This window comes from Balearica regulorum, chromosome 3 (assembly GCF_011004875.1).
Source record: "Balearica regulorum gibbericeps isolate bBalReg1 chromosome 3, bBalReg1.pri, whole genome shotgun sequence".
Classification (NCBI taxonomy): domain Eukaryota; kingdom Metazoa; phylum Chordata; class Aves; order Gruiformes; family Gruidae; genus Balearica; species Balearica regulorum.
The window spans coordinates 1,813,530-1,839,627 of record NC_046186.1 but is presented as its reverse complement, the minus strand read 5'-3'; the positions used below and the strand labels follow the sequence as shown (position 1 = coordinate 1,839,627).

Here is a 26,098-nt window from a genome sequence, read left to right as displayed (position 1 = left end):
CTTGGGTGAGAAAAGCAGATAACCCTGCAGTCCTACATCAAATGCTGCTGGTCCCCCGCCAATTCTCTGCCTCTCAGCTGCGGTTTTCTTTCCTTGTTTTGTTTTCTTTGGCTGTAAAACTCTGAGATGTCATCAGCTTGGTACCCTGTCCTCTTCCCAGGCTTCCCCACTGAATCCAAGGATACGTTCTCCACCCAAGGTCACCTCCACGCAGGGGTTTGCCCAGGAGCTGAAGCTTTTGTCCCTGCTGACCCAGCTCTGTCTCCTCTCTTCCAGGTGTGTGCGGCTGCTGCGGCGCCCTGCGTCCTCGCTACAAAAGACTCGTCGACAACATCTTCCCTGAGGACCCAGAGGTAAACGAGTTGCTGCTTCACGCGCCGAAGCTCCGGTGCTTCACACACCAAAGCCTCGGCGCTCGGGTTTGCAGGGACACGGTGTGACCTGCCCAGAAACAGCTCCCGGGAGGTGGGCGATGCTTTGACTCCATAAAACCGTGCCTGGAGGGTTGGATTTTCCTCTAAAGACTGTTTGTGAGTGGAAATACAGTCACATCGGCCTGGAGGGACAGGCTTCCTCTCCCAAAGGTGCTGGGCAGATGCTGAGGACGGATGGATGGGAGGATGGGGAACCGGACCTGAAGGCGTATGTCCTTCTCTTTGCAGGATAAGGAAAGCAGCTTCTAAGAGAGGGGGTCTCGTGGGGCCTCAGCCAGGCTTGCGAGCTCAAAAGCTGCTTATGCTTCCAGGATGCGGGAAAGCTGGTGCCCTGCTTGCTGCCTCGCTGAATTGGAGAGGGCGGATGCCCTGCCAGCTGCGCCTGGAGCATCCCAAATCCGACCTCTTTGTGTCCTGTTCAGAGCCGAGATGCGAAGGCAGTGGAAGAGGGGCTCCCGGCTGGGGGTAGCGGGGCTGGGGTCACCCGGGGAGGTGGTGAGCGCCTGTTTTATCATGGCGCTGGCAGCAAAGCTGAACAAGAGAGGAGGCCGCTGCCGAGCCGTGCGGAGAGGAGGAAGCACCGCGGTTTTCCACGCTGCGGGGAATTGGGGCTGACAGCTTGGCGTGCTTGTGTCGTTTGGCCTCGGCAGCCCGGAGGTGGTGATGCCCCCGTCTGCCCCTGTGCCCGTCGGCGCTGGGGCATTGCTAGGGGCTGGCAAACGGTTCTCGTTGGATTTACGCTGTGGGGTGCTCAATGGATGCTTGCACTGGAGTCACCCTTGGCTGTGGTGCATCAGAGAGCCCTCAGCTGAGGCTAAATGCAATCCTCATTTGCCTTCCCTGGTGTGCAAGGCGTGGGGAAGCGCTGGGACGGGACTGGCCTGCTCCAGACCTCTGGTATCGCTGCCAAGGTTTGCTACAGGGATTCTTCTGATGTTTGCGGGTCTGGATGTGAGGCCGTGATGCCCTGTGCTGCTCTCTTTCAGGATGGGCTGGTGAAGACCAACATGGAGAAGCTGACATTTTACGCCCTGTCTGCCCCGGAGAAGCTGGATCGCATCGGTGCCTACCTCTCCGAGCGGCTCATCCGAGACGTGAGCCGGCACCGATATGGGTAAGGGCTGGGAGGCTGTTTCAGCCGTCCCAGTGATTGGTGTAACAACGGGACACCGGATCGTAGAGGGGGCCCAGGCTAAGGGTGGAACGTGTGGGGTAAGCAGCTCCCGCGTGCTCCAAGCTGTCCTGAAGCTGTGAGCACGCTGCGGAGAGACCCGATCGTGTCCTGCTTCCGAAAGTGAGACATGGGAGCATGCAGGGATGTGCAAACTCCTTGCAAAGTTGCAAGGGACCAGGCAAGCTGGGAGCTACGTAGTGTTTCCCTGGCATCGTGCTGCCCGTGCTTGAGGAATCTGCGTGTGTTTGGTGTTTGTCCCTGGCAGCGGGACTGCCATCAACCCTCCGGGCCATCGTCAGGAGCCTGTGGCACCCTCTTGGCCTTTAAAAGCCTAGATGGAAGTCTGGCTAGGTGTGGGCGAGCAGCTAAACGGGGTGGCCCTGGCTGCAGCTTGCTGGGAGTTATTCGGGACAAGTTTGGACGTGTTGCACCCCACGCGGATCTCTGTTGAGCTACGGTGACGTGGCACAAGCGGGAGCGAGGATGCTTTTCCAGAGAGCACGTGATGGGGATGCATTGGGCTGGATGGGCATCGCTGCGTTTGCTCTGTCCGCCTTACCCGTGTGGTCCCGCCTGGGCCCCGTTCCCTTCGTCTTCCCTCCCCGCATCGCTTCCAGCAAGGTTTTGCCGTGTTTTCTGCAAGGAGAGCAGCGCCCGCCTGGAAATAGCTGACTGCCCTGATTAGAAGCGCTGGGGGGAGGACGGGACGGCTCCTTCCCTTTGAAATAGCTCCTGGATTGATTCTTGTTGTCTCCCGAACAAAGCCACCGCAGACAAACACGGCTCAGCTTCGTGGTGCGAACTTCAGCCTGCCTTTTATCCCGGGGGAAGAGAAGCCAGCAGTCTGCCTAAGAAGTGTTAAAGTTGGAAAAACCTTCAAAGTCTCATCTGCATCACCCGTCATTGGGAGTGACAGGACATTCAAAGCTCTGCCTGATGTTCTGCGGTTAAGCGGCTGTTAACAGGCTCTGCTTGCTATGCTGGGGGGGGAAAAAAAGGCTTTCAAAGATTTTTGACATCTAATGACAAGCCTCAGTGGGTGGAGGGGGGGAATATATTCCTTCCTCCACCGCCTGTGCATACGGGCACGTAACTGGGTTGGAGCACTAGCTAATTTTCCAAGTCTTAACTTTGAAATGCCTGAAATGGGTTTGGATCAACCTTTTGTTTGTAGGTCGGTGTTGGCTGGAGCAGCAGGGCTTGTCCCGCTGCAGACACCGCAGCCGGGCTTTGAAAGAGCAGCCGAGCCCGTGGGTACCCGTCTCCTGCGTGTAAGATGAAGGTAGCCTTGAGTTCGGGCCAGTTGGGTGTCATCTTTCTGTTACATTTATTGCTAAAAGGGAGAAAATGCTCTTGTTTGAGTGTACAGCAATGCAACCCACCGTCTGTAAGAGGATGGTTGGGGTAGGTCGGAGGTGACAACTCCACCAATGTCCCTTTTCCCTCTTGCTGGCCTGAGTCCTGTTGTCCCCGAAAGAGAAGCCGAGCTGTTGCAATAATATCGGGCACAGAATGTTGTTTTCAGCCTTGTTTCCTGCAAGAAAGGAGCTCGATGCTTCACGCTGGTCGTCAGTCACCTCTTTATACCTTTTTTTTTTCCCCTCCGGGCCAGTTTTAACCCAGTTTGGCAGATGGCGAAGAGCCTCACAGATCCAGAAATAGTTGGCTGCTTATTTTCACAGTATCTGGAAGAGCTGTGATGGTGTCTGAAGGACAGGACGCAGTGTGAGCTCAACCATGCCACAAAACACCAGAGAATCTACTCAAGACCGGAGCCAGATTTCGACAGTCCTGGAGCCTCGGGAGAAGGGATCGGTCTTGCTGTGTTTTACCAGCTGGAACCTGGAATTCCAGGGTTTATCAGACACCTCCTTTTTCCCCACGAGTGCGAGGAGCTGGCTCGAAAAATGGAGATTAAAGGAAGAATCGTGCTCAATGCAAAGAGATCTATGCTTGCCGCCTCCCGGTTTTGGCCGCGGCAGGAGATCTGGGCTCGATGCGAGCTGCTGTGGTACAAATTCACAGCGGCACAGAGGGCAGGAGTCAAAGGGAGGTGGTAAGGAGCTGTAAAGTTTGTTTTATTCCCAGTGTCCTGGTACCAGGTCCATGGCAGGTGTTGGGATACCGCAGGTCCTGGAGCTGTGACACTCGGTGCAATCTCCATTTGGGTTTTTTCTGTGTTTTGGGCAACTCCAGCTGGAATAAATGTCTGCTCAAAGCAGTCAGAGGCGGGGGTTTGCTTCTCCGCTGGGCTTTACGCACACAGCAGCCCACCAGGAACTGGAGGTCAGCGTGGTCGTGGCCCGAGCAGCCCGTCCAGGGGCTCCAGCCACCGCGTTGGTAATGAACCAGATACTGTCGATGCAGAAAGTGCCGCAGGACCAGCCTGCGAACGGGCTTCTCCAGAGCCGCTCCGAGCAACCGGTCCAATTTGTCTTGGAAACACAAAGCGGCACCTGACAAATTCTGCAATCGCAGTATAAGCATCTGGGCATCTCTGTAACGGGCACCCGATCGAGATTTGATTCATCGCTGGGCACGAAGTTTTCCAGCTTCCTCTCAGAGGCAGGAGCGTCGCAGGACTGGCTTAATAAACAGCCTGGAAGATGCGCCGTAGCAGCTTGCGGCGATGCCAGAGGGTGGTCTGTGATAGGGAGGGATGGTGGAGGGACGTGCCGTGCTCAGGGAGGACCCCTGCCTGCCCCAGGGACCCATCCCGGGTGCGTCCCGTCTTGCTGCTGTGTTTTGAACCGCGTTCTGCGCTTCCCCTGTCCCCGTCAGCACGCAGAGCCAAGGCTGAGGGAGCCCCGTCCCTCTTCCAGGGATGGGGACTGAGGCCATCCAGGCGTGGGCAGTGCTGGAGGAATTTCTGGGGTGATGTGCATACGCTTCGCAGGGTTGCTTTGTTGTGTATTTAAGCACAGCTCTTCTGGAGCACATCAGTCTAATTCTGTGGTCTCATCCTGTCCCTCCTGCCTGGCCAGGACCGGCTGGGTCTGGGAGAAGAGGCTGTGTTTGACGCTGAGCCCACGCCGTACAAAGCCCAGAACTCCCTCACGGGATATAAAAACCAGTTCAGGGCAAGGGAAGTCCACGCGCGGTGCGGGGGGGGAGACGGAAGGCGTTGCTGGCAGCCTTGGTCCTGGGGCCACTGGGTCCTCGCTAAGAGGAGAGATGCTGGGAGCAGCCAACACCATCTAAAAATATCCCAAGGGTATTTTGGGTACGAAATTTTTCTCCTTGGGTTGATCGCGGCAGGAGGTTGGTGTTTCGCTGGTGGGTACCCAGGTGGTTTGGGAGAGGGGAGGAGGAGGGACGGGAGGCCCATGCTGCTGTCGGGGAGTGACCCTGGTCTCTGCTCGCTCCCAGGTATGTGTGCATTGCCATGGAGGCCCTGGACCAGCTCCTCATGGCCTGCCACTGCCAGAGCATCAACCTCTTCGTGGAGAGCTTCCTCAAGATGGTGGCAAAGCTGCTGGAGTCGGAGAAGCCCAACCTGCAGATCCTGGGGACCAACTCGGTGAGTAGAGGAGGTGACAGCACCCTGCTGACCCTGTCCTTGGCTTTTCACCCTGGCCGTCACCCCCACGTGCCTGCGCGGTGCCAGGCCAGGAAACCTCCTTGGGAAAGGACGGGGAGGATTTACGGTGTCCCCTCTCGTGTGCGCTGCCACGCGTGAGGGTCCCGAGAGCCCGTCTGTGCTGCCCGCGCGCTGTCTCCGCTGCTTGCAGTCTGCGACCGGTCCCTGATCTCTGCTGCCATGCCTTCCCTCTCTTGAATTCAGCTTTTCCTAAACTAGCCCAAGGACACGGGGGCTGTCAGCGGTTTCGGAGAATAGACCGACTTAGAGGTGATCCCCATGGATTTTGGGAGCTCTTTGTGCTCAGATAAGAGCTGGCTTAAACAGAGCTGCAGCTTGCAATAAATGGCTTAGCTGGACTGGGGACGTGCCGGTCACAGACATAAAATGAGGGGAAGGAGAAGCACAATGAACAGAGGTGACGTCCTCCCAGCATCCAAACTGCTGATCCTGGCTGGCAGCCAGCAGCCACTTGTGCACGGCCTTTCTGCTGGTTTTTACTGGGAACGCCAGGCTTGCGAGGGCTCTGCCGGTGCCCGGTGGCTTGGCTTGGCCAAGCGGCATCTCTCCTTCCTGCTTTTTCTGAGAGGGTTTAGATGGAGCTGGTCATCCTGTGATGCTTCTCTCCTCTGGGAGCTGGCACGGTCCCAGACGTGGGATTGTGAATGCCTCCGCTGAGGTGTGGGGAGCCGAGCGGAGATCTTTCACACCCCGTTGCTCCCAGCTGAAAGCGATGCGAGCTGCCCATCGGCAAACCCGTTAATCCACGGCCCTTGAAGAACCAGGATTGATCCCTCGGTTGAGGGATCCAACACGCAGCATGGAGCCAAACCTCAACGGGAGCTGCCAGCACGGAGCCGGGGAGGGGACAGCCCTCACTGCAGGGACTCGCGATGCCACGGCAGAGACTTCGGTGTGCCGGCCCCGACACAGACATCCTCGAGCGGGAGGCATTGGGTCAAGGCAAGATGGAGCCCTGCCTCGTGTTTCCTGCCCGTGCGGAGCAAACCTCCTGTGTTCAGGCACCTGTGGAGGGGAGAGCTGGTCCTGGGCCACGGATGGATGTTTCCTTAGCGCTGCTGTCGCTGCGGACAGGAATCAGGAGCGGGTGTTTTAATGAGAAGTCCAGATCAGGAGTGATGGTTTAGTGATGCTTTTTTTTTTTTTTTTTTTGCCTTCTCAAGCGTGGCGGCGTTCAGAGGGCAAATAGCACAGAAAACTTATGGGCTTTTCTATAAAAGTGAGTAATGATAATGAGACACTTCTTCCTATATCTGCTAATGAGGAATGCGCCTCAGGCTCATGCTTAATTAGAGGGTGCTGTCTCAAGCAATCTTCACAATAACGGAGCTGATGGCAAAGGCGGGAGGAGGTTGTTTATAGAAACCTGCTCCCAGTGAGTCATTCTCCGCGGTGTGAAATTCTCGCCTGAGACACGTCTCCCTCCTTGCGCAGAGCCAAGGTGTCGCTCTGCGGAGGGGCTGATCCCGGGGACCAGCTCGCCGGGCCCCACGGCCGCAGCGCTGGAGGCGGCACTGAAAATCCAGCGTCCTGTGATCGCTATAACCCCATCCTATAATCCCCAGGGTGAACATATGGAGCGGCAGCTTAAATCCACTTTGGTCTCTCATCCTCGTTAGGAGGCTGCTGGGCAACCTCCCCGCTTTGGGTAGGAACCATCTAATTTCCAGCTCGATGTCATTCCCATTTTATTTTTCCCTCAAACCAACATTGATCTTTCATTTAAACGGCTCTTCCCCCGCCTTGATGTTCCTCTTCTGATGTATTTACGTCTGATGTATTTATAGGTGGCAGCGTTATCCCTTCCCAGCCGTTGTTTTGCTTCTCCAAGGCAGCCGCGCTCCTCGCGTTTCCCCTGCGCTTGCTCCCCGCTCATCCCAGCCGTGTTTCAGTTGCAGCTTGTCGGCTTCAAGCAGGGGAGCCCCAAGCCGCCCAGCTCCGCACCCCTCAAACCACAGCAGAAATAGCGTTGCGTTTCAATGTTTTAAACCGTTTTCTCAGTGGAAATACAGCGTGAAGCTGCAGAGCAGCTTTTTGGCTGGGGCGCGGTGCCTGTTAGTGAAAATAAGTCGCTTTCCCTGAAGGTTTGATGCCTCCTTTCCCGCCAGCCCAGCTCTCGCTGGGTCATTTCCATGTGTCCTGGTGCTGGTTTTTGCCACTGGGCGCGGGTTGGCAGTGGGCAGCTCCTGTAATTGCTGCGTGGTACGGCATGCTTGTAGGGGCAGCCAAGTCTTGGAAAAATGCAATAGTCTGCGAGCAAGTGGCACAGTCCTAAAACCGTCCCGTAGGTGGAGCAAGGAGAGGCTTCGAGGCTGATTTTTCTCTATTTTTAGCCACTTTTTACAAGTTCTGGCCCTGCCAGAGGCTGCAGGCTGAAAACAGATGCAGAGAGGGCAGCCGCCTCCAGCTGTTGGCAGATGCGAACGCTGTGCCGCATCCAGCGTCTCCGGGCATAGTGGCACCACGTGGGGACGTCCGTCCCCCGAGCACAGGGGTGGGCATGGCTCGCAGCCGGCCGGGGGAGCTGCCTTCGGAGCAGGGAGCCGAACCAGGGGCGCTGCTGGCGTGGATGGGCGGGCCGGCAATCCCGGGGGCTCGGCAGCTTCAGAATAAGGAGCGCCGATGAGGTGGTCCCGTTCGGTTGCCCGATGGCACGAAACGAGCTCCCGTCCTCGGCGTGGGTGTGAGGTTGATACCTGCAGATACTGGCTGCAGAGAAACCCTTTCCTTCCTTTATTTCACGATGTTGCTTGGCTTGGGACGGCTCTCCCGGAGCTGCCGCGGGGAGCCCCGTTAGTGCTCTTCGCTCTGCATCCTGCCCTCGCCTCCGGTTGCACGTGGAGATGCCATGAGCTTAAAATACCCACTTTGTGCGCTGCCTGGTACAGAGGTTTCTTATGTAACAGCCCTGCATTTTTCTGGTGAGTAAGAGGAGTTTATCAGTTGGAGCTGGTCCCTGCACTCTGGGAACAGTTCCTGGCGGGGCTGAACCGGCTCCTTCGCTTGCGCAGAGCCAGTCTTTACAGCTGACGTTATTAATAGCCCGGCGCAGCGGGTACATGCTAATCAGCGCCCACGTGATGCGTTGGGACGGGTGAGCTGGCTTTGCCGGCTGTGGAGGGGACGCCGGTGGCCCGTTTACCTGCTGCTCTCCTGGCGGGGCTGGATGCCAGCAAACGCAGAAAGCCAAAAGTGAGAAAAGCCTGCTGATAAGAGTTGGGGTAAAGAAGGAACTCCCGCACAGCGTGACATCTCCAGAAGGTGCTGAGCACCCTAAGAAATGCCGGCTGGACAGGCCACCCCTTGGAGGTAGCTTAAGTCCTCCCAGCTGGAAGAGGAGCCCGGCGGTCCTGATGCCTTGGCCCGGGACAGCTTGCCCGAGCGATGTGGGATTGCTCGGCGCGACCGCAGAGCTTCGTGCCGCGCTGTCCTAAGCAACGGGGCCGCATCGGCATCGCCGCTGCGTCGTGGTGCAGCGCGGCTGGTGGAAGCGCGTCCTGTGTACGGTGCGAGCCGGTGCCCGTGGCGGGAGATGTCTGGCTCGGAGGATTGGTAGGGGTGTGCAGCTGAATCCTCTGCTGTCGGGGCAGGGCCGGGATCTTTCCCAAGGGCTCCTTTGTGTCCCTTGGCTGATTTCCGAGCCTGGAGGAGAGCATTTCTAGGGGTATTTCAGCTTCCGAGGTTGAGTGCGTGGGTATCGTTGCTCTCCCGACGTTGCTGGGTAGCAGTTAACAGCTGGGGTGCTTTGGGGGGTTGCTTGAACAAGGAGCATCCTCGCCTTTCATCGCGTGCCCGTGCAAACGGCCTCAGCTTTCCCAGCGTGCTGAAGTGGGTGCAGCGCAGGGGCACGAAAGCAGCCAACGGATTTTTCTGCCCAAAATCTTGGCAAGCAGCTGCTTACGCCCTTGCTCCGAGTGGGAGGATGAAGCACGGGGACGTGGTGGCACGATGCTTGTCCCAGGCCAAGGACAAACCTCGTCCGTTCGCAGCGCCAGGCGCTGTCGGGTGGATGGACGCCGAATGCTCTGTGTGTTCCAGCCAGGAGCCGATGCCTTGGGAGTTTGTGGCAGCTCTTGTACCACTGAGGTTTTATGTGGTTTTCCTTTTTCAAAGCTCCCCCTGTCAGCACGACTGGATGAGTTGAGGTTCCTCCTTCCTGCCCGACCCTTTATTCCCATCTTTTCAGGAATAAGCTTCGGAATTCAGAGGAAAGCTTGAAAACACGTTTATCCTTTCTTCCTCCTTAATCCTCTCCCTGCAAGCCGAAAAGCCAGATCTGCTGGTCGGCCGGCGTTGCTGGCAAGGGCCACGCTGGAAGGGAGCGATGGGACCTCGTGCTGCCGGGTGCTGCGGGCGAGATCCGGGATGTGGTTAAGAACCCGCTTGCGGTTGGTTTCTCCACTGGCATTTCCGAGGCTGTTTTCACCCCTGCAGCAGCGTTTGGGAAACGTTGGCCAGGTTTTGTGCCGGCTGGGAGGGTGGGAAGAAGCTGAGGGCACATTTACCTCCTGTTGCTGGGGTGTGATCATCCCTAACTCGGAGCCTCGTTGCACCTCTAGATGCCCTTTACAGGGACCGCTGGGGCTTGCGGTGAGGTTTGCGGCATCCGCAGCCAGGCCTGGGCGCTGATGGAGCGCGGCGGGACAGTACGATGGCACGTTCCCGCGTGGGGACGCCGTGTCCGGGGTGCAGCTGGGCGGCCCGACTTGTCATCCCGAGCAAACGCCGAGCTGCTGTAGTGAGGAGCCCTGCGTCACGCTGCTGAACCCCACAAACCTTGGCTGGTTTGGAGAGGAATTTTAAGAATATTTTTGTTGTCGCTCCCGCTGGGCTGACCCCTTCTTTCTTCTCTCCCAGTTTGTGAAGTTTGCCAACATCGAGGAGGACACCCCGTCTTATCACCGCAGCTACGACTTCTTTGTGTCCCGCTTCAGTGAGATGTGCCACTCCAGCCACGACGACCTGGACATCCGGACGAAGTGAGTACCGTGAGTGGGGTGTCCCCGGTCCCGCTGGCTCTGCCACCGCGTCCCCGGGGGGCTCCAGCCTCCACCTTTCCTGGAAAAACACCTGATTTAGGGACGGCTTGGTGCAGGCTGTGCACGGATTGATTGCTTTGTGCCGTGATGGAGATGCACGGGGATTTCCCCAGCGCTGGGTGCATTCAGGCTGCTGTTCTTTACCCTCCCTTATTTTCCAAGCGTTAAACCCTGTTGACCGTATGAACGAGGAGGCAGGAAACCACCGCGCGGCACGTATCCAGCCTCTGTTGCTGTGTGGGATATTGCATGCAGGTATGACGTGTGTGTAAGAGAAGTTGCTTTGCATTTGCTGTCCTGTGCTCGCTCTGACCGCGGCTGATGGCAGGACAAGGGACAAGCGTGCCCTCAGGCTCCCGACTTCTTTTCTTTGGGCAAAACGTTAGCAGATGATGCCATTTATCATCTTTGCTTCAGGGCCTCGGCCCGCAGCCGGCTGAGGCTCGCAGCAGGAGGCAGGGAAGTGATCCTGGCCGCAAAAGGAAGGATGGTGATAATGGGAAGGGGCCCCCCGCTCTTAGCGGAATGAATGTTTGCTCAAAAGCTGCCTCCTGCAGCCGTGTGGTCTGGTATTTTCCACGTTTAAAGGCGGTTACGTCTCTCTAGACAGCATCCAGGACTGACTTGCTTTGCTGTGATGGGAAGCCTACCCCGAGGGGATTAATTACCACTAAAGCAGACAGATTAATGTTGTTTACTGCTGCCAAGGCCAGGCCTGTCAGTGGTGTATTTAAAAAGACCCGGCGCTTGAAACAGCCCTCGGAGGCAGCCATGACGTAGCACCTGTGGCTCTCGCCGGGAAGCTCTGGGCAGGAGCCGCTGCCTCCGGAGACGAGGTTTAAGTAGAGCCCAGATGTCCGGCAGCGTTTCGGCGCTGTTTTGGTGCTGTTCCCAGATGGGTTGCCTTGCGGAAGGGTGAACCCCTGAGGTTCGTCACTCCTCGTGGAGGCTCAGTATTGTCACTTGACCTTCAGGGCACCGGTGACGCTGGCTGAATTGTGCTGGAGACTGGAAGAGAGAAATTCTGCAGCTCCTGTAATTAAAAAAGAGAGCGTTGCTTTTCTGGGCCCTTGGTCCTGCTCAAAGCTCCTTCCTCAAGAGTTGTTTCTCGGTCAGATTATTGCCTTGATTTCATCTGCAAAATGCGTTAGGGAGACCTCAGAGCAGGTTATTTAATGCATTTATTTCTGCAGATAAGCACGTCCTGTCTTTCTCAGGCATTAGCAGCGGGTGTTGAGGTTTCAGACCTGGGAATCCTGCTGTGTAGGGAAAATTTCATTGATGACTTTATTGTTTAGAGCAGAGTCAGGATCTTTGGACCCAGAAAGGACCCAGGTGTCAAAAAGCACCTAGGTTTCCTTGGCATCCAGCATCCCTGTGGTTGCAGCTCGGCTCTGCAGCTGCTGGGAGTGGGGAAGATGGGAAAACCCTCCATGAGTCCCACAGCCGGAGAACGGAGACCTCCCAGGTCCAAAACCAATCCTTCGGAGAGGCCAGGCTCGCCGGTGCCCCCTCTCCATCTCGGGTGGTGCGTGCCACGGAGGTGGGTGGCTGCTGCTTGTCCGGGAGCCTCCCAGGAAAGACGGTGGCTGGGAACCGACCGCTGCTGGAAGGATGGTTTGAGCTGGTTCAGAGTCTTTCCCGCTCACGTCTGTCGGGCTGCGGGAAGCTGCATCTCTCGGGGATGCGAGGCAGGAGGATTGCCCTGGGGTATACCGGGACTGGAACTGGGGACTGGGGCACTGCAGCAGGTATCACTGCCTTCTCTCTAACTTCTTGCACAGTTTCACCCGTGTATAAAATACCGTGTTATAAGATAACACCCCTTGTTTCACCCGTTGTTTCACCCGTTGTTTCACCGTGTTATAAAATAACATATGCTATATAGGTAGTCAATCATTTTGGTGTCAATTTGTTCCCCAGGATCCGGATGTCCGGCATTAAAGGCCTGCAAGGAGTGGTGAGGAAGACGGTGAACGACGAACTCCAAGCCAACATCTGGGACCCACAGCACATGGACAAAATCGTGCCCTCGCTGCTCTTCAACTTACAGCAAGTGGAGGAGGCCGAAAGGTGAGTGCTCGCTGCTGCCGTGATCCCCCTGCTCCGCCGGTGCCTTCGGGGCCCCGGGGTTGTTTTCAGCGAGGTTTTGCAGGGCAGAGGCGTTGCAGGCTGATTCGTGCCTGCAGGTCGTGAAGAACGCGGTGAGTGACTCTCCGTTCGTCCGGCGTAATCCCCCGCCGGCTGCGTGCTTGCCACCGGCTGGGTGTTTGAAGGAGAGTTGCGTCGGTGAGAAGCTCAGAGCAGAGAAGCGGACGTGAATTCCTGCTGGGCTTTTCCTTTTGAAGGTTCAGGGAGATGTGTCAGCCCTGGGAAGTTGGTTTCTGGGCAGATGCCTTTTTCCTTTTTCTTGTAAACTGAAGCATCAAGGCGGAAAAAGCATTCCTGGTGTTTGCGTGATGCCAAACAGCCCGAGTGTGGAAAAAGGGGACGGATCTCCTCTGGGGTGTGCGTGTTCGGGGTGACTTGTGCTGGGCCGCGAGTGCTTTGCTCTTCCACCCTGGGAGGACGTTACGTCCTGCGTCCTCACCGATAAGATCCTTCCCCACTTCAGCACCGGGATCCTCCTCCCAGTCCCAGGGATGCGGGGACCGTCCCTGCTGCCTGGCACAGCCCGGCGCTGCAAGCGGGGCCGTCCTGGCGCGTCCCCCTCCTCTACAATCCGTGTGCCCATGCCGCCCTCTGAGCTGGCTCAAATCCAGCAGCGCTTTATCGCTGGGCTCCGCTGGCATGGAGCTGCCCCGTCTGCCTGGCAGGGTGACGCTTGGCCGCTGCGGGGTGGCAGTGGGTTGTGCGAGGGGTCGCCCACCCCCCCCACCCCCCTCCTCGCAGCACGGGGTGCGGGCAGATGCCACGACCATTCTGGTCCAACCCTCCTTGGCCGGGCTCTGTGCTTCTTCTCCCCCACTGCTGCCGCACACTCAGCGCCTCTCTCATCGCCCTCCTCTGCTTTCGCAGCCGCTCCCCCTCCCCGCTGCAAGCCACCGAGAAGGAGAAGGAGAGTCCTACGGAGCTGGCAGAGAGGTGTCTGCGGGAGCTGCTGGGCCGAGCGGCGTACGGCAACATCAAGAACGCCATCAAACCCGTCCTCATGTAAGTCAGGCATCCCTCGGTTTTGGCGCGAGGGAAACTGAGGCACGGGGAAACAGCCAAGGCGAGCCAGAGCTGGGGCGAGGGCATGGGCTCCTCTGGCTCCCGGTACTGGAGATGGGCACTGGATTTCAGGCTGAGCTCTCATTTTTGGATGCAATGAGGAAGATGGCGTGGGATAGATACCTGTCGCTGAGAAAAGTCATCCCGGAGAGGAGTTTGTGTCCCTGCCCTCCCCTGTTTCCTCCCTGCTGCTTCTGCCTGTCCCTGGTGCTTGGTGCTGCTTTGCACCCCTGCGGCGTTCGGGGAACCGACAGTTACTTTCCCCTCCGTTTCCATCTCTTCCCAGTCACCTGGATAACCATTCGCTCTGGGAGCCGAAGATCTTTGCTACCTGCTGCTTCAGGATCATCATGTACTCGATCCAGGTGGGGAGCTGGCGGGACTCTGGCCGCCGGCACCGGTTTGGGGACGCACGTGCATGCTTGGGAACGTCTGCCTCCACGGCTGGGCTGAGTCAGAGCCGTCGCATTGCCGCATCCCGGCAGTGTCGAGTCCGAGCGTTCGCGATGAGCTCGGTCTCCGAGCGTGTTCCCAAACGGGCTGGAGACGGGCACGGTCCGTGTTTCCGGCGTTGTGGGCTGGGGGTCCCGCGGGGAAATGGTTGCGAGGCGTTAGCCTGGCTGCGTGCCAGCCGTGTGTGGTTTAGGATGCTGCTCACGGAGCCGATATCTCAGTCCCGGGAGCGATTCCCTCCCTTTCAGCGGAAAGCAAAGCCCTGCTGAATCAGACGGGCTAGCGGCGTGCTGTGAAACGCTCCAAAGGAAGCAGCTGGACGCTGATGGAAAGCTGCCCTTTTCCAGATCGCTGCTGTGTAAATCGGCTCCTCATCCCTGCAGAAAAGGAGAGGGGCTGTCTGGGGTGAAACGTGCCCCGGGCAAAGCAGGCGTCCTGACAGCACCTGCAGCCCAGCACCCCCCCCTTAGACATGGGGATGCTCAGAGACAGACCTGTCAGGCTCTTCCCTTCTCCCTGGGGGCTGTGGAAAAGCAGTTTAGGTAAACCCCAAAGTGATGAGAAAAGGTCCATCTTTTCTTTTTCCACGTGGATCTCAACGAAACTCTGTTTGCGTGGGAGCCTGCGTGCTGTCGGGCACGGCGCTGCCTTCCCACCGTCCTCCCGCTCTGCTGGGGCTGTCCCAGACCTGCTGCCCCGCTTCGCCCCCTTGGGAGTTTGCTTCACAGCTCTGCTTGGACAACTCTTACGGTGAAAAGCGGATCGCCGCCCCCTCCTCTCGTTTCTTGTTTTTAGTCCTGTAAACTGCCTACAGCCCTTTTCAGTGCTACTAGATTTTATAAAATCCTGTTACTGCATATGGGAGGTGTAAGGTCACAATAACTCAGCGGGACCCTTTTGACGTATAGATGTGTTTGGGAGCAAAAATCAAATCCCTTCTCCCTGAAATCCCCAGGATTAATTGTTGCCATTTCCTTAGATCTGGACAGCTCCTTAGATTGTTTTTTCCCGTGGAAATTGCTCCAAGCTCTTGCTCAGTCATGTAAAACAGGCTTCCCCAGGTGCCTCCTCTCATTTTGCATCCGGAGCTGTCTTGGAAAGAGCCGGGCAGGGACTTGGTGCAGCTGGGCACATGTGCAGGATTCGTCCCTGGTAGCCGTGTGGGTTACAGAAACGGGCTGTCACCTCGCGCACGCAGCACCCACGCTGACGTTCGTGCTCTCTTTCCAGCCGCAGCACTCCCACCTCGTGATCCAGCAGCTCCTGGGGCACCTGGATGCCAACAGCAAGAGTGCGGCCACCGTGCGCGCGGGCATCGTGGAGGTCCTCTCGGAGGCAGCGGTGATCGCAGCCTCCGGATCTGTTGGTAAGTGGATAAATTTATCCTCTCCGTCCATCCCTTCACCCTTTTATTGTGGTGGGAGCGGTGAAGAGGTACCCGGAGGTTCGGGCTGGGCTCTGGCGTGTGAGCTGGCGATGGGGGATCCAGTCTGGAGCATCCAGGGGTGCTGGGGATCTGTTCTGTGCCGTTTCAGCGCTCCCAAGCGTGACACCCGTGTCCATGTGCAGTGACCTAAACCTCAAGGGCTGAATGCCGTGCCTGCCTTTGCCTTCGTGGCAGGGGGCGACGGGATTTTCAGGGGCTTGCTGTGAATATGCTGAGCTGACGATGCTCCTGGAAGGCCGTTTCTCTCATGTCTTAACTGGGGAAGCTGGTGCGGGTTAAAAATCACCGTGTGTCTGGCCAAAGTCTTTTTCAACCTGTTTATGGGGTGGTGGGAGGTGTAAACCACGCTGTCCTGGGGCAAAGTACAACCTCTGTCGGGAATGCTGCCGCTCTCCTCCGGCAACGCTCCCCCGTCTCTCCCCTCTCGCCACCCCAGGCCCGACGGTGCTGGAGGTGTTTAACACCCTGCTGAGGCAGCTGCGGCTCAGCATCGACTACGCGCTGACGGGGAGCTACGACTGCACCGCCGGCGTCAGCACCAAGATCATCAAGGAACACGAGGAGAGGATGTTCCAGGAGGCCGTCATTAAAACCATAGGTGGGGTGTCCTGCGGCGGAGGTGCGGGCTGTGCTGGTGGGTGACCCTTGTGCATCCGCAGCGAAACAAAGTCACCCGCATCCTAAAAGCAGGGCTAGGAAATGAGATTTCTCTGTTGCGGCGCGCCGCAAGCGCGGTGGCGGGTTATCGGCAGGTGGCATTGCAACCCCGGCCGTCCCCGGCGGAGCTGCTGTCGCGCAGGCAGAGTCGCGTTTCTCCCCGGGTAGGAGACCCCGAGGAAGGGAAGGAGAGGAGGGAAAGAGGGCAGGCGAGAGCCCGCTGCAGCCGCTGAGGATGAGGATGCACCAGCCCCAAAAAAGGATGGGGTAGAGGCAGGGGTTGGCATCTCTCAGCATCACCCTGCCTGGGGCTGCCCCACCGGGGAGACGGTTTGATGGGTCTCGAGCGACCCTGACGGTAAAGCCGCCCGCGGGTGCGGGATGCGGGCAGGCCTTGTCCCGTCCCAGCCTGGCCGTGCGGCGCTGGCAGCCGGCTTGGAGCGGGGCGGGCGGACGGCCCCCACGGCACCGGGTGCTTCTCAGGGCGACGGCCTGCGCCTCGCACGCTGCCAGCTCGCTTTTGTCCCCGCAGGGTCCTTCGCCAGCACGCTGCCCACCTACCAGCAGTCTGAGGTGATGGTCTTCATCATGAACAAGGTGCCGCTGCCCTCCTCGCAGCAGTCCGTCGAGGCTGGCAAGGCCGGGTGAGAACGGATGCCTTCCTCCCTCCTCATTCCCCCCCCCCGCCCCGCTCTCCCCGCCGTGGGTGGGTGTCAGGCTTTGAACATGGAGCCCAAAGTGCTGGGGAGCTCCTGAAGTCGTTCCCACCTTCAGGTGGCCTTTGGGGACAGAGCGGGACGCGGGCGCGTTATGGGATAGGTTGAACATCGAGAGCTTCCACCGAAGACCGAGGGAAGCTGAGCGAGGCGCGATCCTTGTTTAAAACGCTTTGCTGTCCGCTGCAAACGTGATGCTTGAAACGCTGGAGCATCGAGGGGGAAAGGTGTTCGCAGGCAGCGGTGCTGAGCTGAGCTCTGCGCTTCTTCGTGTCCCTGGGGTGTCATCCAAAACTAGCCAGGATCTAAAAATAATATTCAGGGGAGTGACTTCAGATGTCTGAGGGCAGCGAGGGCTGCCTGCGGCTTTTGGGAAACTCGTGTACGGCTTCGTGGGACCGGCTGCTCATCGCTGCCTCTCCCCCGCTGGCGCGTGGCCCCTCTGAGCTGCCTCCGAGCTGTTATTAACGCTGAGCGGGAGGTGGTATTTATACCCGGCGGTGGAGGAAGAGAAGGAAGGGAAAACACCCAAACAACATAATTGCTTAAGAAGTGTGGGAACAGACCACGAGAGCTATTTGGAGCGAGGGTATCGGCGCTGAAACGTGTAGGTAAGGAGCAAACAGATTTTCATGCTATATTTATCTTCAAAGTACGGTCAGGCTCTTCCCACTTGTCTCTGATGGGAGAGAGACTTTGCCGGCAGATAGGAGACACGCTCTGCTCCTGGCTCACGTGGGGATAATTCCCGACGCCTGCGTTGGATCCCGATTCACGGAGGAGGACGCACTGGGTGCTGGGTGCCGTTCAGCCAGGGCGGCTCCTTGCTGCAGGAGCAGAATCGGGCTCGTAGGCCCAGGACGGCTTCTCAGCGCTAGGCTGGCCGTGCCAGGCTGTTTGTCACCGCTCCTCGTGAGCTTCCTCCGGGAGAGTTTTTTAAATCTCATCCGACGCTGTGCGAAGGATGGTGCTTGCTCTCGGTGTGTAGGTGAACCGGGAGTTTGCAGAGGAGCTGCAGCCTGCAGTTTGGCTTGTGGGGGTGCCGCCATTTGCGGTGGAACGGAGTCCCTGGGCAAGAGGTAGGCAGGACAGGCAGCGTGTCGTGAGTGATGGGACAGCCTGGAAATCCCTTGGGACCTGCCTGTGTCCCCTTCCAGTCCAGAGCTAGGACGGACTGAGTTCAGACGGTAGAGAATTCAAGATTTCCTTTTTTGCATCAAAAAACCTCACGTCGCCAAAGTTCACGGTGGCTTTGCCAGAAGCAAGATGGGAGTGAGGAGCAAGGGCACCTTCACGGACAGGAGGGCTTGGGCTTCGTCTCCTTGGTTTTCGGCTGCTTAAAAGTGAGGAGCCTGGTCAGAGCCAGTGCCTGGTGTCCCTTGGGAGTCTCTGTGGGATGGGGACGACCAGAGGTCGGTTCTTCGTCCTGAGCCTTGTGCCTGCCTGGAGATGCGAGCGCTGCCTATGGCAGGATGTATGCTTTGATGGTCATCGTTCCTTTAGCAGCCTTTTTGCCGGCTGTTAAATCTGGAGCTCATTTGCTGAGACATTTGCAGCACGGCTGGTTGTGGTGGTGGCTCTTGGGGAACTGGTCCTGCCCTTTTTGAGGTTTTTCCATCCTTAGGATATGGGAGGAGGATTGTTTTGTTTCCACTTGGATTTTACCATTTGTTTCTACGTGACAGGGAGAACCGCAATCGGCTGACACAGATAATGCTCCTGAAGTCCCTCCTCCAGGTATGAACGTGTCACCGTCCCTGCGGGAGCCCCCATGAGACACGTGGGGTCCCCAGCTGCTGGTGTGGGGGAGCTGAGCTCAGGGGTCCTCTCCCCCAGGGTGGTTTAGGAAGAGCTCAAGCTGTACTGAGCCTTCTCTGCTTGCATCCCCTCTTTCTTGGTGTGTTTTAACCCCCCTCAAGTGACACTGTCACGTTGCCTGCCTTTTTCTTTGATGCTTGCAGGTCTCTGTGGGCTTCCAGTGCAGCAACATGCTCACGGCACTTCCCAGCGCCTTCCTGGACAGGCTGCTCTCCGCAGCCCTCATGGAGGATCCGGAGATCCGCCTCTTTGTCCTGGAGATTCTCATCAGCTTCATCGATCGCCACGGGAACCGGCAGAAGTTCTCCACCATCAGGTATGTCCCAGGGCTTCCCCAACAGGGCTGGGGACCTGCAGAACAGCCTTGGGAGGGAGATCTGCTGGGCTGCGAGCGCTGGCAGGATTAATTAATTAATCCGGTAGCGGTTCTGGGGTGATTTAATGCTGCAGATCAGTGCTCTGCTAAGAGCCAGATGGTGGGGAGCCTCTCTGAGAGGTTGTGCCCAGAGATACGTGGGACGGTGCTGCGATAGACAGTGGTCCCAGGAGGATGCGCAGGAGCAACAACCTCCTCGAGTGGGTTCCTCAGCTGCATCGCGTCCCCACGGACCGGCCCGCTGGGCGCTCCCGTTGTCCGTGCTGTGTTACCCTGGAAGAAGGTGACCGTTATCCCAGATGGAAACATCTCCGTGGGTTTTGCTGTTGTCCTGCTGATCCACTTTGCTCGCACGTTTCTCTGTCCGCTTGCCTTTGTGTTCCTGAGCGGCGCGGCCCTGAAATCCTGTAGTGATCTGGCTCAGGGCTCTTGAATATCCATATTGCTCCGATGGGTTTTAAAAGCCACTTTTAGCTTCCCCCCCTCGGTTCCTCCCAGACAGCTCGTTCCTGGCCAGCAGCTCCGCAGGCGTGCGGGAATTGCTCCTCTTCCCTCCGATGTCTGAGTTTTCCCTTCCCCTTGGCTTTTCCTTGCAGCACCATCGGCGACATCTCGGTCCTGAAGCTGAAAGTGGACAAATGCTCGCGCCAAGATACCGTCTTCATGAAGAAGGTAGTGTCGGAGTCTGGGTCAAGCTGTCCTTGTGCAGACCGGTGTGAGGACCTGTTTCCCCAAGCCATGCTGTGTCTTGGGGTACCGTGCTGCCTCCTACACCTGGGGATGTCCCTGGGAAAAGCCAGTGGGATTCAATCTCCGTCAGAGCTTCATGCGTGGGCCTTCCTAGACTCCTAAAACTGCTATTTGCCCCAAGGAATGAGTCTCCCAGGCTGTGCTGGTATCCCAAAAGCTATTTATCGAGTGGCTTTCGAAGTGCTCTGATTTTATTTATTTTTATTCTTCTGCCCCCCACCTCCTTAAAACACTTGCAGGGTGGTGCGAACCCCTCTGGAGCTAACTTGAGGCCAAGAGAGGATCAGTTAGTTGCCTGGCACACACCAGGGCGCAGCAACGCAACCCCGAAACCAAAAACCCTCGTGTGCCCTGCTCTGTCCCACGCCTTGCCGTCAAGCAACGTGTCTCAGGGCTTTATTTCTCTGCTGTGGTCTGAGCCGTGATTTCTGTAACGCTTCCGCAGCAGAGGCATCCTTTCCCTGGGCTCGGTGCTGCGAGTGCTGTTTGCCTGCCCCGGGCTCTGCTCTGGGACCTGCCGCTGCCTCTTCCCCGTCAGGGTCCGGCGTCGCGTGGTGAAACACCACCTGATAGCCCCAGCTCCCTCTCCCTGGGACTTTCTTTGTTTCCTTGGTGTCCGAAGGAGCTCAGCTCCCTCCCGCATGGATGGAGGCCCCTTTACTGGGCCCTGCTGCTTTTCTTTCTCTGCGTTGATGGCAGTGTTGCTCGCAGGGGATGCTCAGGAGGTGACCGCATCCTTCCGTGTCCCCACAGCACGGCCAACAGCTCTACCGGCACATCTACCTGATATGCAAGGAAGAGAGCAACGTGCAGGCTCATTACGAGGCTCTCTACAGCATGCTGATGCTCATCAGCATCGAGTTGGCTAACGAGGAGGTGGTGGTGGACCTCATCCGCCTGGTGCTGGCAGTGCAGGTAGGCAGGGGGGGAGCTGGATGCGCTGCCGTGGGGCGGGCAGGCCGGGGTGCCACGGGAAGGAGCCTCTGGGAAGGGGGTTCATTTGGAGTTGGGGTCTCTGAGGAAGTGGGGTGGAAGTGCTTTACCTGCTCTGAGCTTCTCCCACCGTGGCGGGATCAGACCAACGCGCTGGGGAGAGACCCCAGTTGTCGTGTCAGCCTCTGAAACGCTGCGAACCCAAGCTCCAAAAGTTGGGATGTTTGGAGGGCAGGTGATGCCACGAGGTGGATGGAGACTACGTTTGTCCGTCCTCCTCTCATGGGGCTGTGTCTGTGTTGCAGGAAATCGCCCAGATCAACGAGGATAACTTGACAGCGTACAACCGCTGCGCGCTCTTCGCCCTCGGTGCAGCTTACCTGAACCTCATCAGCCAGCTCACCACCGTGCCCACCTTCTGCCAGCACATCCACGAGGTGCGAGGGAGGTCTGGGGACGGGGGGGGAAGCCCGGTCCGTGGCAGCTCTGACGTCGGCTCTCCTGGCCACCCGTGGGGTTTCAGCTTGGCTCCTTGCTTGTCTTCTGCAGGTGATCCAGATGCGACAGAAGGAAGCTCCCTATCTGCTCCCTGAAGACGTGTTTGTGGAGAGACCCAGGTAAGAGCCTGGAAAATAGCTTCTTCCCCGCTACTTGCTCCTGAGGGATTGGCATCCCTAAGATCGTGGGCGGGAGTGGGTTTCTCAGCCCTTCACTTGCCTGTGCTTGTCTCCTTTCCCATCTGGGGATGTCACAGTGGACATCAAGTGGTTTTCAGCCTGTTGAGAATCTGAGGAGGATCCCATGAAGGGGGTGGTTCTGATCCCTCCCCCTGTCCGGCAGCAGGATGGGTGTAGATCTGGTACGTCATCCCGCTGCCCTGCCGTGCCGCCGGCTCGGACGTGTCGGCTGCGTGCTGAGCATCCCCAGGGCAAGGCTGGCCGCGCTGTCCCGCTCCTGCTGGCACAGCCTCGGCACGGCTCACGTTTGGTGGTGAGGTCTCTTACTCTGCCCCCAGAGAGTGCCACCACCGTTCTCCTGAGCCGTTCCCTAGGTCAGGGTTGGTTCTCCCTGAGCGTATCCGTTGTGATGGGTCGAGAGCCATCCGAGAACCCGGCTTTGTGCCGGTGTGCGCAGAAATAGCGTGAGGTATCCGTCCGGCTGTGCTGGAGTGAAGCGAAGCCATGAGAGCCCGTCCTGTCCCATCCTGCTCGGTGGGCGAGGTTAACTTTTTAATTCTCTGCGCGGTAATCGGGAGTAACGACAATTACTCTAGAGGTTCAAACAAATCACAAATTTACTTGAAACTCAGCAGAACTACAAAAGGTAGCGGCTTGGCAAAAGTTATGACAATACTTAAAACTTAGCGGAACTATGAAAGGTAATGGCTTAGCAAAATGGTACCGGTATTACCCTAATGTCCCAAAAACAAAGTTAGAGACAAAGAGAGTGATGGAGAGGAGAAGAGAGAGAGAAAGAGAGGGAGGAAAAGAGAAAAGATATCAGCATCCTTGGATCCAGCCATGTTCTCTGCTCGGAGTGGTGGACGTGCTCCGAAAACTTGTGTTTCCCCTTTTTTATAACCCAAAATGCTCCCCATAGGAGGGGGGTCTGTCATCACGGAGCAGGCGCAGTGTGTGCTCAGGAACGTTCCAGAGATGAGTCGGTGGGTTGTGGGCGTCCTGGGGGGTCTCACAGTTACGTCCCCCCCCCCACACACACTTTGAGGTTGACGGAGCGATGGCCTGTCACGGGCGCACACGCGCAGGACACAGACGGTCTTTTGTCCGCGTGTTTCCGGCCTAGGGGCAGGGGCTCACCAGCCGGTATCCTGCCTCCGCAGGTTCTGTCCTCGGTGGGGACGGACGGCTGCGACGTTCCCTCGTTATCAGTTCATCCCTGCTTGGGTCAAGACGGATGTTTGTGACATTCACTTGTTATCAGAGCCTAACAGAGCCCTCTGTTTCTGACCCAAACGGACTGGAGACCCTGCTGGCGCCATTCCCCGAGCGGGAGACCTGCTGCCATCTCCGTATTTTTTTTTTCTTCCATCCCTACAGATTGAGCAAGAGCCTTGACCGCCTGGGTCCGGAGGTCTTTTTCTGGCAGAGCAAGATCAGCGAGGTGCTGGGCGGCAGCGGTTACAACTCGGACCGGCTCAGCACACCCTACATCCCCCAGCTGACGGGTACGCACCACCCCGGGGCATCCCGGAGAACTGGGAGGGGAGGAAACTGGTCCCTCACTCTGCACAGTTATGGGGGGGTGAGGTTTTTGTCCTACACGTGGGCCGGTTGTTTTTCTACTCTCTGTTGGAGGTGCAGCCTTGGGGAAACTGAGGCACCAAGTGGGTAATCGGGAACTTCTTGGGGTTGCCACCTGCGTGGCTGGCTGGACAGGAGCCGTGAAGCCCGCTGGGCTTGGCTCAGTCCTCCGTTCTGCTGCGGATGAATTGGGGTGAAGGGCTTAGATGGACTGCTCCCCTGGGGATGGGACGTGAGGCCGTGTTCCCTGGGAGCTGCCGGTGCTCACCCGCTGCCCCCGGGCTGGCTGCAATTAGCTCTTCTGCCCTTTCTCTTCCTCACCAGATGAAGATCGCTTGTCCAAGAGGAAGAGCATTGGCGAGACCATTTCCCTGCAGGTCGAGGTGGAGTCGAGAAACAGCCCCGAGCGAGAGCAGGTACCGCGTTACGCTGCAGAGGCTGCGTCAGCCCTTCGCCACCGCGTGCTTTTAGCAGCCTGACAGCCTGCAGTTAAACTCTCTCTATTTCTTCATTTGGCCGCACGTGTAATTGCTCCGCGGGCTGCGAGCGCAGGGGCCCGTAACAGCCCCGGCGCGTCTGGCAGTGAGCAGGGTCAGAAAGACCCCGGCTCCCCCCGATGCCCCTCTCCAGGTGCTGGCAGGTCCCAGGTGTATTTCTTCATTTTCTCCGGGTGCATATTTCATTTTCCCTGTGTGCATATTTATTTTCCCTGTGTGCACATTTCTTAGCTATGGAAGCCTTGGGGGAAGCGTAAGGACTAGCTAGTCCAACCTGAAGAAACATTTTTAAAAGTGCAGTTTTCCAGGAAAGATATCCCTGATTTTTTAAGGACAGGCTGTGTTTTGGTGCAAACATACAGCCTGGGACACTGGTTCTGGGTTGCTGCGATCCCAGAACGGTGTCCTGTGCTGCGCGGTGAGCCTCGTCTGCTTTTCCCCTCCCTTTAGAGAGCACCAGCGGAAGAGATCACGTACGAGACGCTGAAGAAGGCGATAGGTAAGCGAGGGAAGCCGGCCGTGGTGGGGAGAGGTGGAGGGTGGCGTGGGGTGCGTGTAGGAGTGCTGTCACCCCCGCGTCCGTGTGTGCGCACCCCGGATGGATGGATCCCCAGCGCCTCGCCGTGGCGGCATGGCACCCAGGTCACAGGACAACCGGGCAGCTTCACAGCTCTGCCCAGCCCTGGGGGTGTCCCGGGGGGGGGCTGGTCAAAAACCAGATGCTGGAGAGCCATTCCTTGGCTTTCTAGTGACGCCCAAATCCCTGCTGTCTGCTGGGGAGGTGGGGATGTGGCACGGGGTGGTCTCCGCGGGTGGGGAGCAGCTGAGAGCCATCTCCCCTTTGCTTCAGTAGACAGCGTCGCCGTGGAGGAGCAGGAGCGGGAGCGGAGGCGGCAAGTGGTGGAGAAATTTCAGAAAGCCCCGTTCGAGGAGATCGCCGCCCACTGCGGCGCCCGGGTGAGTTGAGGCTGCGGCACGCCGAATCCCCACGGCTGCTCTGCTGCAGAGAGGTGAACGGTGACGATGCGGCTCTGAATTTGGCCAGGGCGCTTTCCCCTGCTCTGGTTCCTGGGGTGTTTGTCCCGTTTGCACCGCTGTGGTCCCCGGGTACAGCCTCGCTGATCCGGCCTCTGTGTCTGTGTTACAGGCGACGCTGCTGCAGAGCAAGCTCAACCAGATCTTCGAGATCACCATACGGTGAGTCGGGGCGACGCCGTGCCAAGCGTGGGGTGCCTGACCGCGAGGCCGGTGCTTGTCCGTGGGGCAATGGGAGCCGTGTACGTCCCCCATCGAGGAGGCCCGTGTGCTGGGGATGGGCGCCAGCCTGGCCTTTGCAATGGCAGCAGGGACCAGGGTTGCTGGGAGCAGGCTCTGGTTTATCTGCGCCGGTTCCCCTCTGCCGCGGTGGCACTGGGGAGACCTGCGAAGGTGCAGGAATGCACGTTTTCTGCGCCAGGCTTCCCTTCCTCACCAAACCTCTCTGTAAACCACCTCTTTCCATGTCTCACCTTTCAGGCCACCTCCAAGTCCCTCCGGTACCATCACAGCTGCCTACGGCCAGCCCCAAAACCATTCCATCCCGGTGTACGAGATGAAGTTCCCGGACCTGTGCGTGTACTGAGAGCGGCCGTGCTGGGAGGGCAGAGGCTCCGCTGCACAGCTCGCACCGAAGGATCTCCTGGGGAGAGACTGCTGACCCTGCGGGGAGCGCATCCTCGCGCAGGACGGGTGGGGACAAAGACACCGAGGCCACCCCAAGATTCGTTGGCACCACAAACCCGTCTCCCGTACTTTTATTTTGTGACCCTCTGCCTCCGCAGCCGCGTTTTGCTGCGGTTGGTAGCGCGGGAGGCTCGGGGCGCAGCGGCGCGGGGAGGTGGGTAGTTGCTGTGAGCTCCCTCTCCGGGCGGAACACGCTGGGCACGTCCATCTTCCCGACATAAAGCAAACCTGGTCCCCGGGGAATCCCTCCCCACGTCCGTCGAGAGCCCCTGGCAAGGGGCAGGGCTGAACCTGGAGGGTGTGAGACTGTCAAAGGCAGGAGGGGGTCTGGGCTGCGGCGTGCTGGACCCTGCGGCATCCGCAAAACCGAAGCCTGCCCGAGCTGGTGCTTGAGGCAGGTTGCTGGAGGGGGTACGGTCCCCTGCGTCGTCCCGCAGCCCCCTCATCGCGTGGCCAGTTCCCCTGGGCGCTTCCCGGTGCCCGGATGCCCCGGCCGGAGGGCTTGTCCAGCGCAGCACGGGGGTAGTGATCGTCCCATCCCAGCGTGGGGGCACACAGCAGCCTGGCTGGTTCCAGGTCACTTGAAAACACGATTTCTTTGGGAAAAGCCACTTTTATTTTTGTTTTTTGTTTTGGTTTTTTTTTTTTTTTGGAAAACCCCCAAGAGCCGTGCTTCTCACCTGGGTCACCGGCAGGCTGCTCACAGGAGGCACGCAGTGGGACGCCTGGAGCAGTGACACGAGGCACGAGCAACCACCGTGAATATTAACACATGAACCCGCTGTTTTCGTATTTTTAGGTTGCATTGTCACAGTTTTGGGGTTCCTGTCTCAAAGAAAGAATTATTTACTTATTTTTTTTTTATAGCAGAATCACTTTGAAAAAGTCCGATCTTAAATCAGCTGAGCCGTAACCACAACGCAACCCCAGCGCCGCAGGAAATAACTGCGACAAGAAATGTTTTACAGGGTCCACCCTGCAGACCCTGCGTCTGGCGGGCCGTGGAT

General features: G+C 58.1%; 1 protein-coding gene across 5 annotated transcripts in view; it reads left to right on the top strand.

Annotated features, from left to right (window-relative positions):
• EFR3B (EFR3 homolog B) overlaps positions 1-25,334 on the top strand; it is a 36,718-nt gene extending 11,384 nt beyond the window's left edge. For 2 of the 5 annotated variants that reach the window (XM_075750303.1, XM_075750305.1), the window contains exons 2-23: positions 277-353; positions 1,421-1,548; positions 4,978-5,128; positions 10,067-10,188; positions 12,172-12,321; positions 13,267-13,401; positions 13,748-13,826; positions 15,145-15,280; positions 15,798-15,959; positions 16,551-16,662; positions 18,420-18,471; positions 18,696-18,868; positions 19,525-19,600; positions 20,432-20,593; positions 20,917-21,048; positions 21,161-21,228; positions 22,669-22,796; positions 23,197-23,288; positions 23,820-23,868; positions 24,223-24,326; positions 24,517-24,566; positions 24,885-25,334. In XM_075750303.1, the coding sequence (XP_075606418.1) occupies positions 1,442-1,548; positions 4,978-5,128; positions 10,067-10,188; positions 12,172-12,321; positions 13,267-13,401; positions 13,748-13,826; positions 15,145-15,280; positions 15,798-15,959; positions 16,551-16,662; positions 18,420-18,471; positions 18,696-18,868; positions 19,525-19,600; positions 20,432-20,593; positions 20,917-21,048; positions 21,161-21,228; positions 22,669-22,796; positions 23,197-23,288; positions 23,820-23,868; positions 24,223-24,326; positions 24,517-24,566; positions 24,885-24,990 (2,346 nt within the window). In that variant the 5' untranslated portion in view covers positions 277-353; positions 1,421-1,441 and the 3' untranslated portion in view covers positions 24,991-25,334. Of the gene's footprint in view, positions 1-276; positions 354-1,420; positions 1,549-4,977; positions 5,129-10,066; positions 10,189-12,171; positions 12,322-13,266; positions 13,402-13,747; positions 13,827-15,144; positions 15,281-15,797; positions 15,960-16,550; positions 16,663-18,419; positions 18,472-18,695; positions 18,869-19,524; positions 19,601-20,431; positions 20,594-20,916; positions 21,049-21,160; positions 21,229-22,668; positions 22,797-23,196; positions 23,289-23,819; positions 23,869-24,219; positions 24,327-24,516; positions 24,567-24,884 lie in introns of all 5 variants that reach the window. The other 3 variants (XM_075750306.1, XM_075750302.1, XM_075750304.1) reach the window with 2 other exon arrangements.
• Positions 25,335-26,098: the final 764 nt, after the last annotated feature.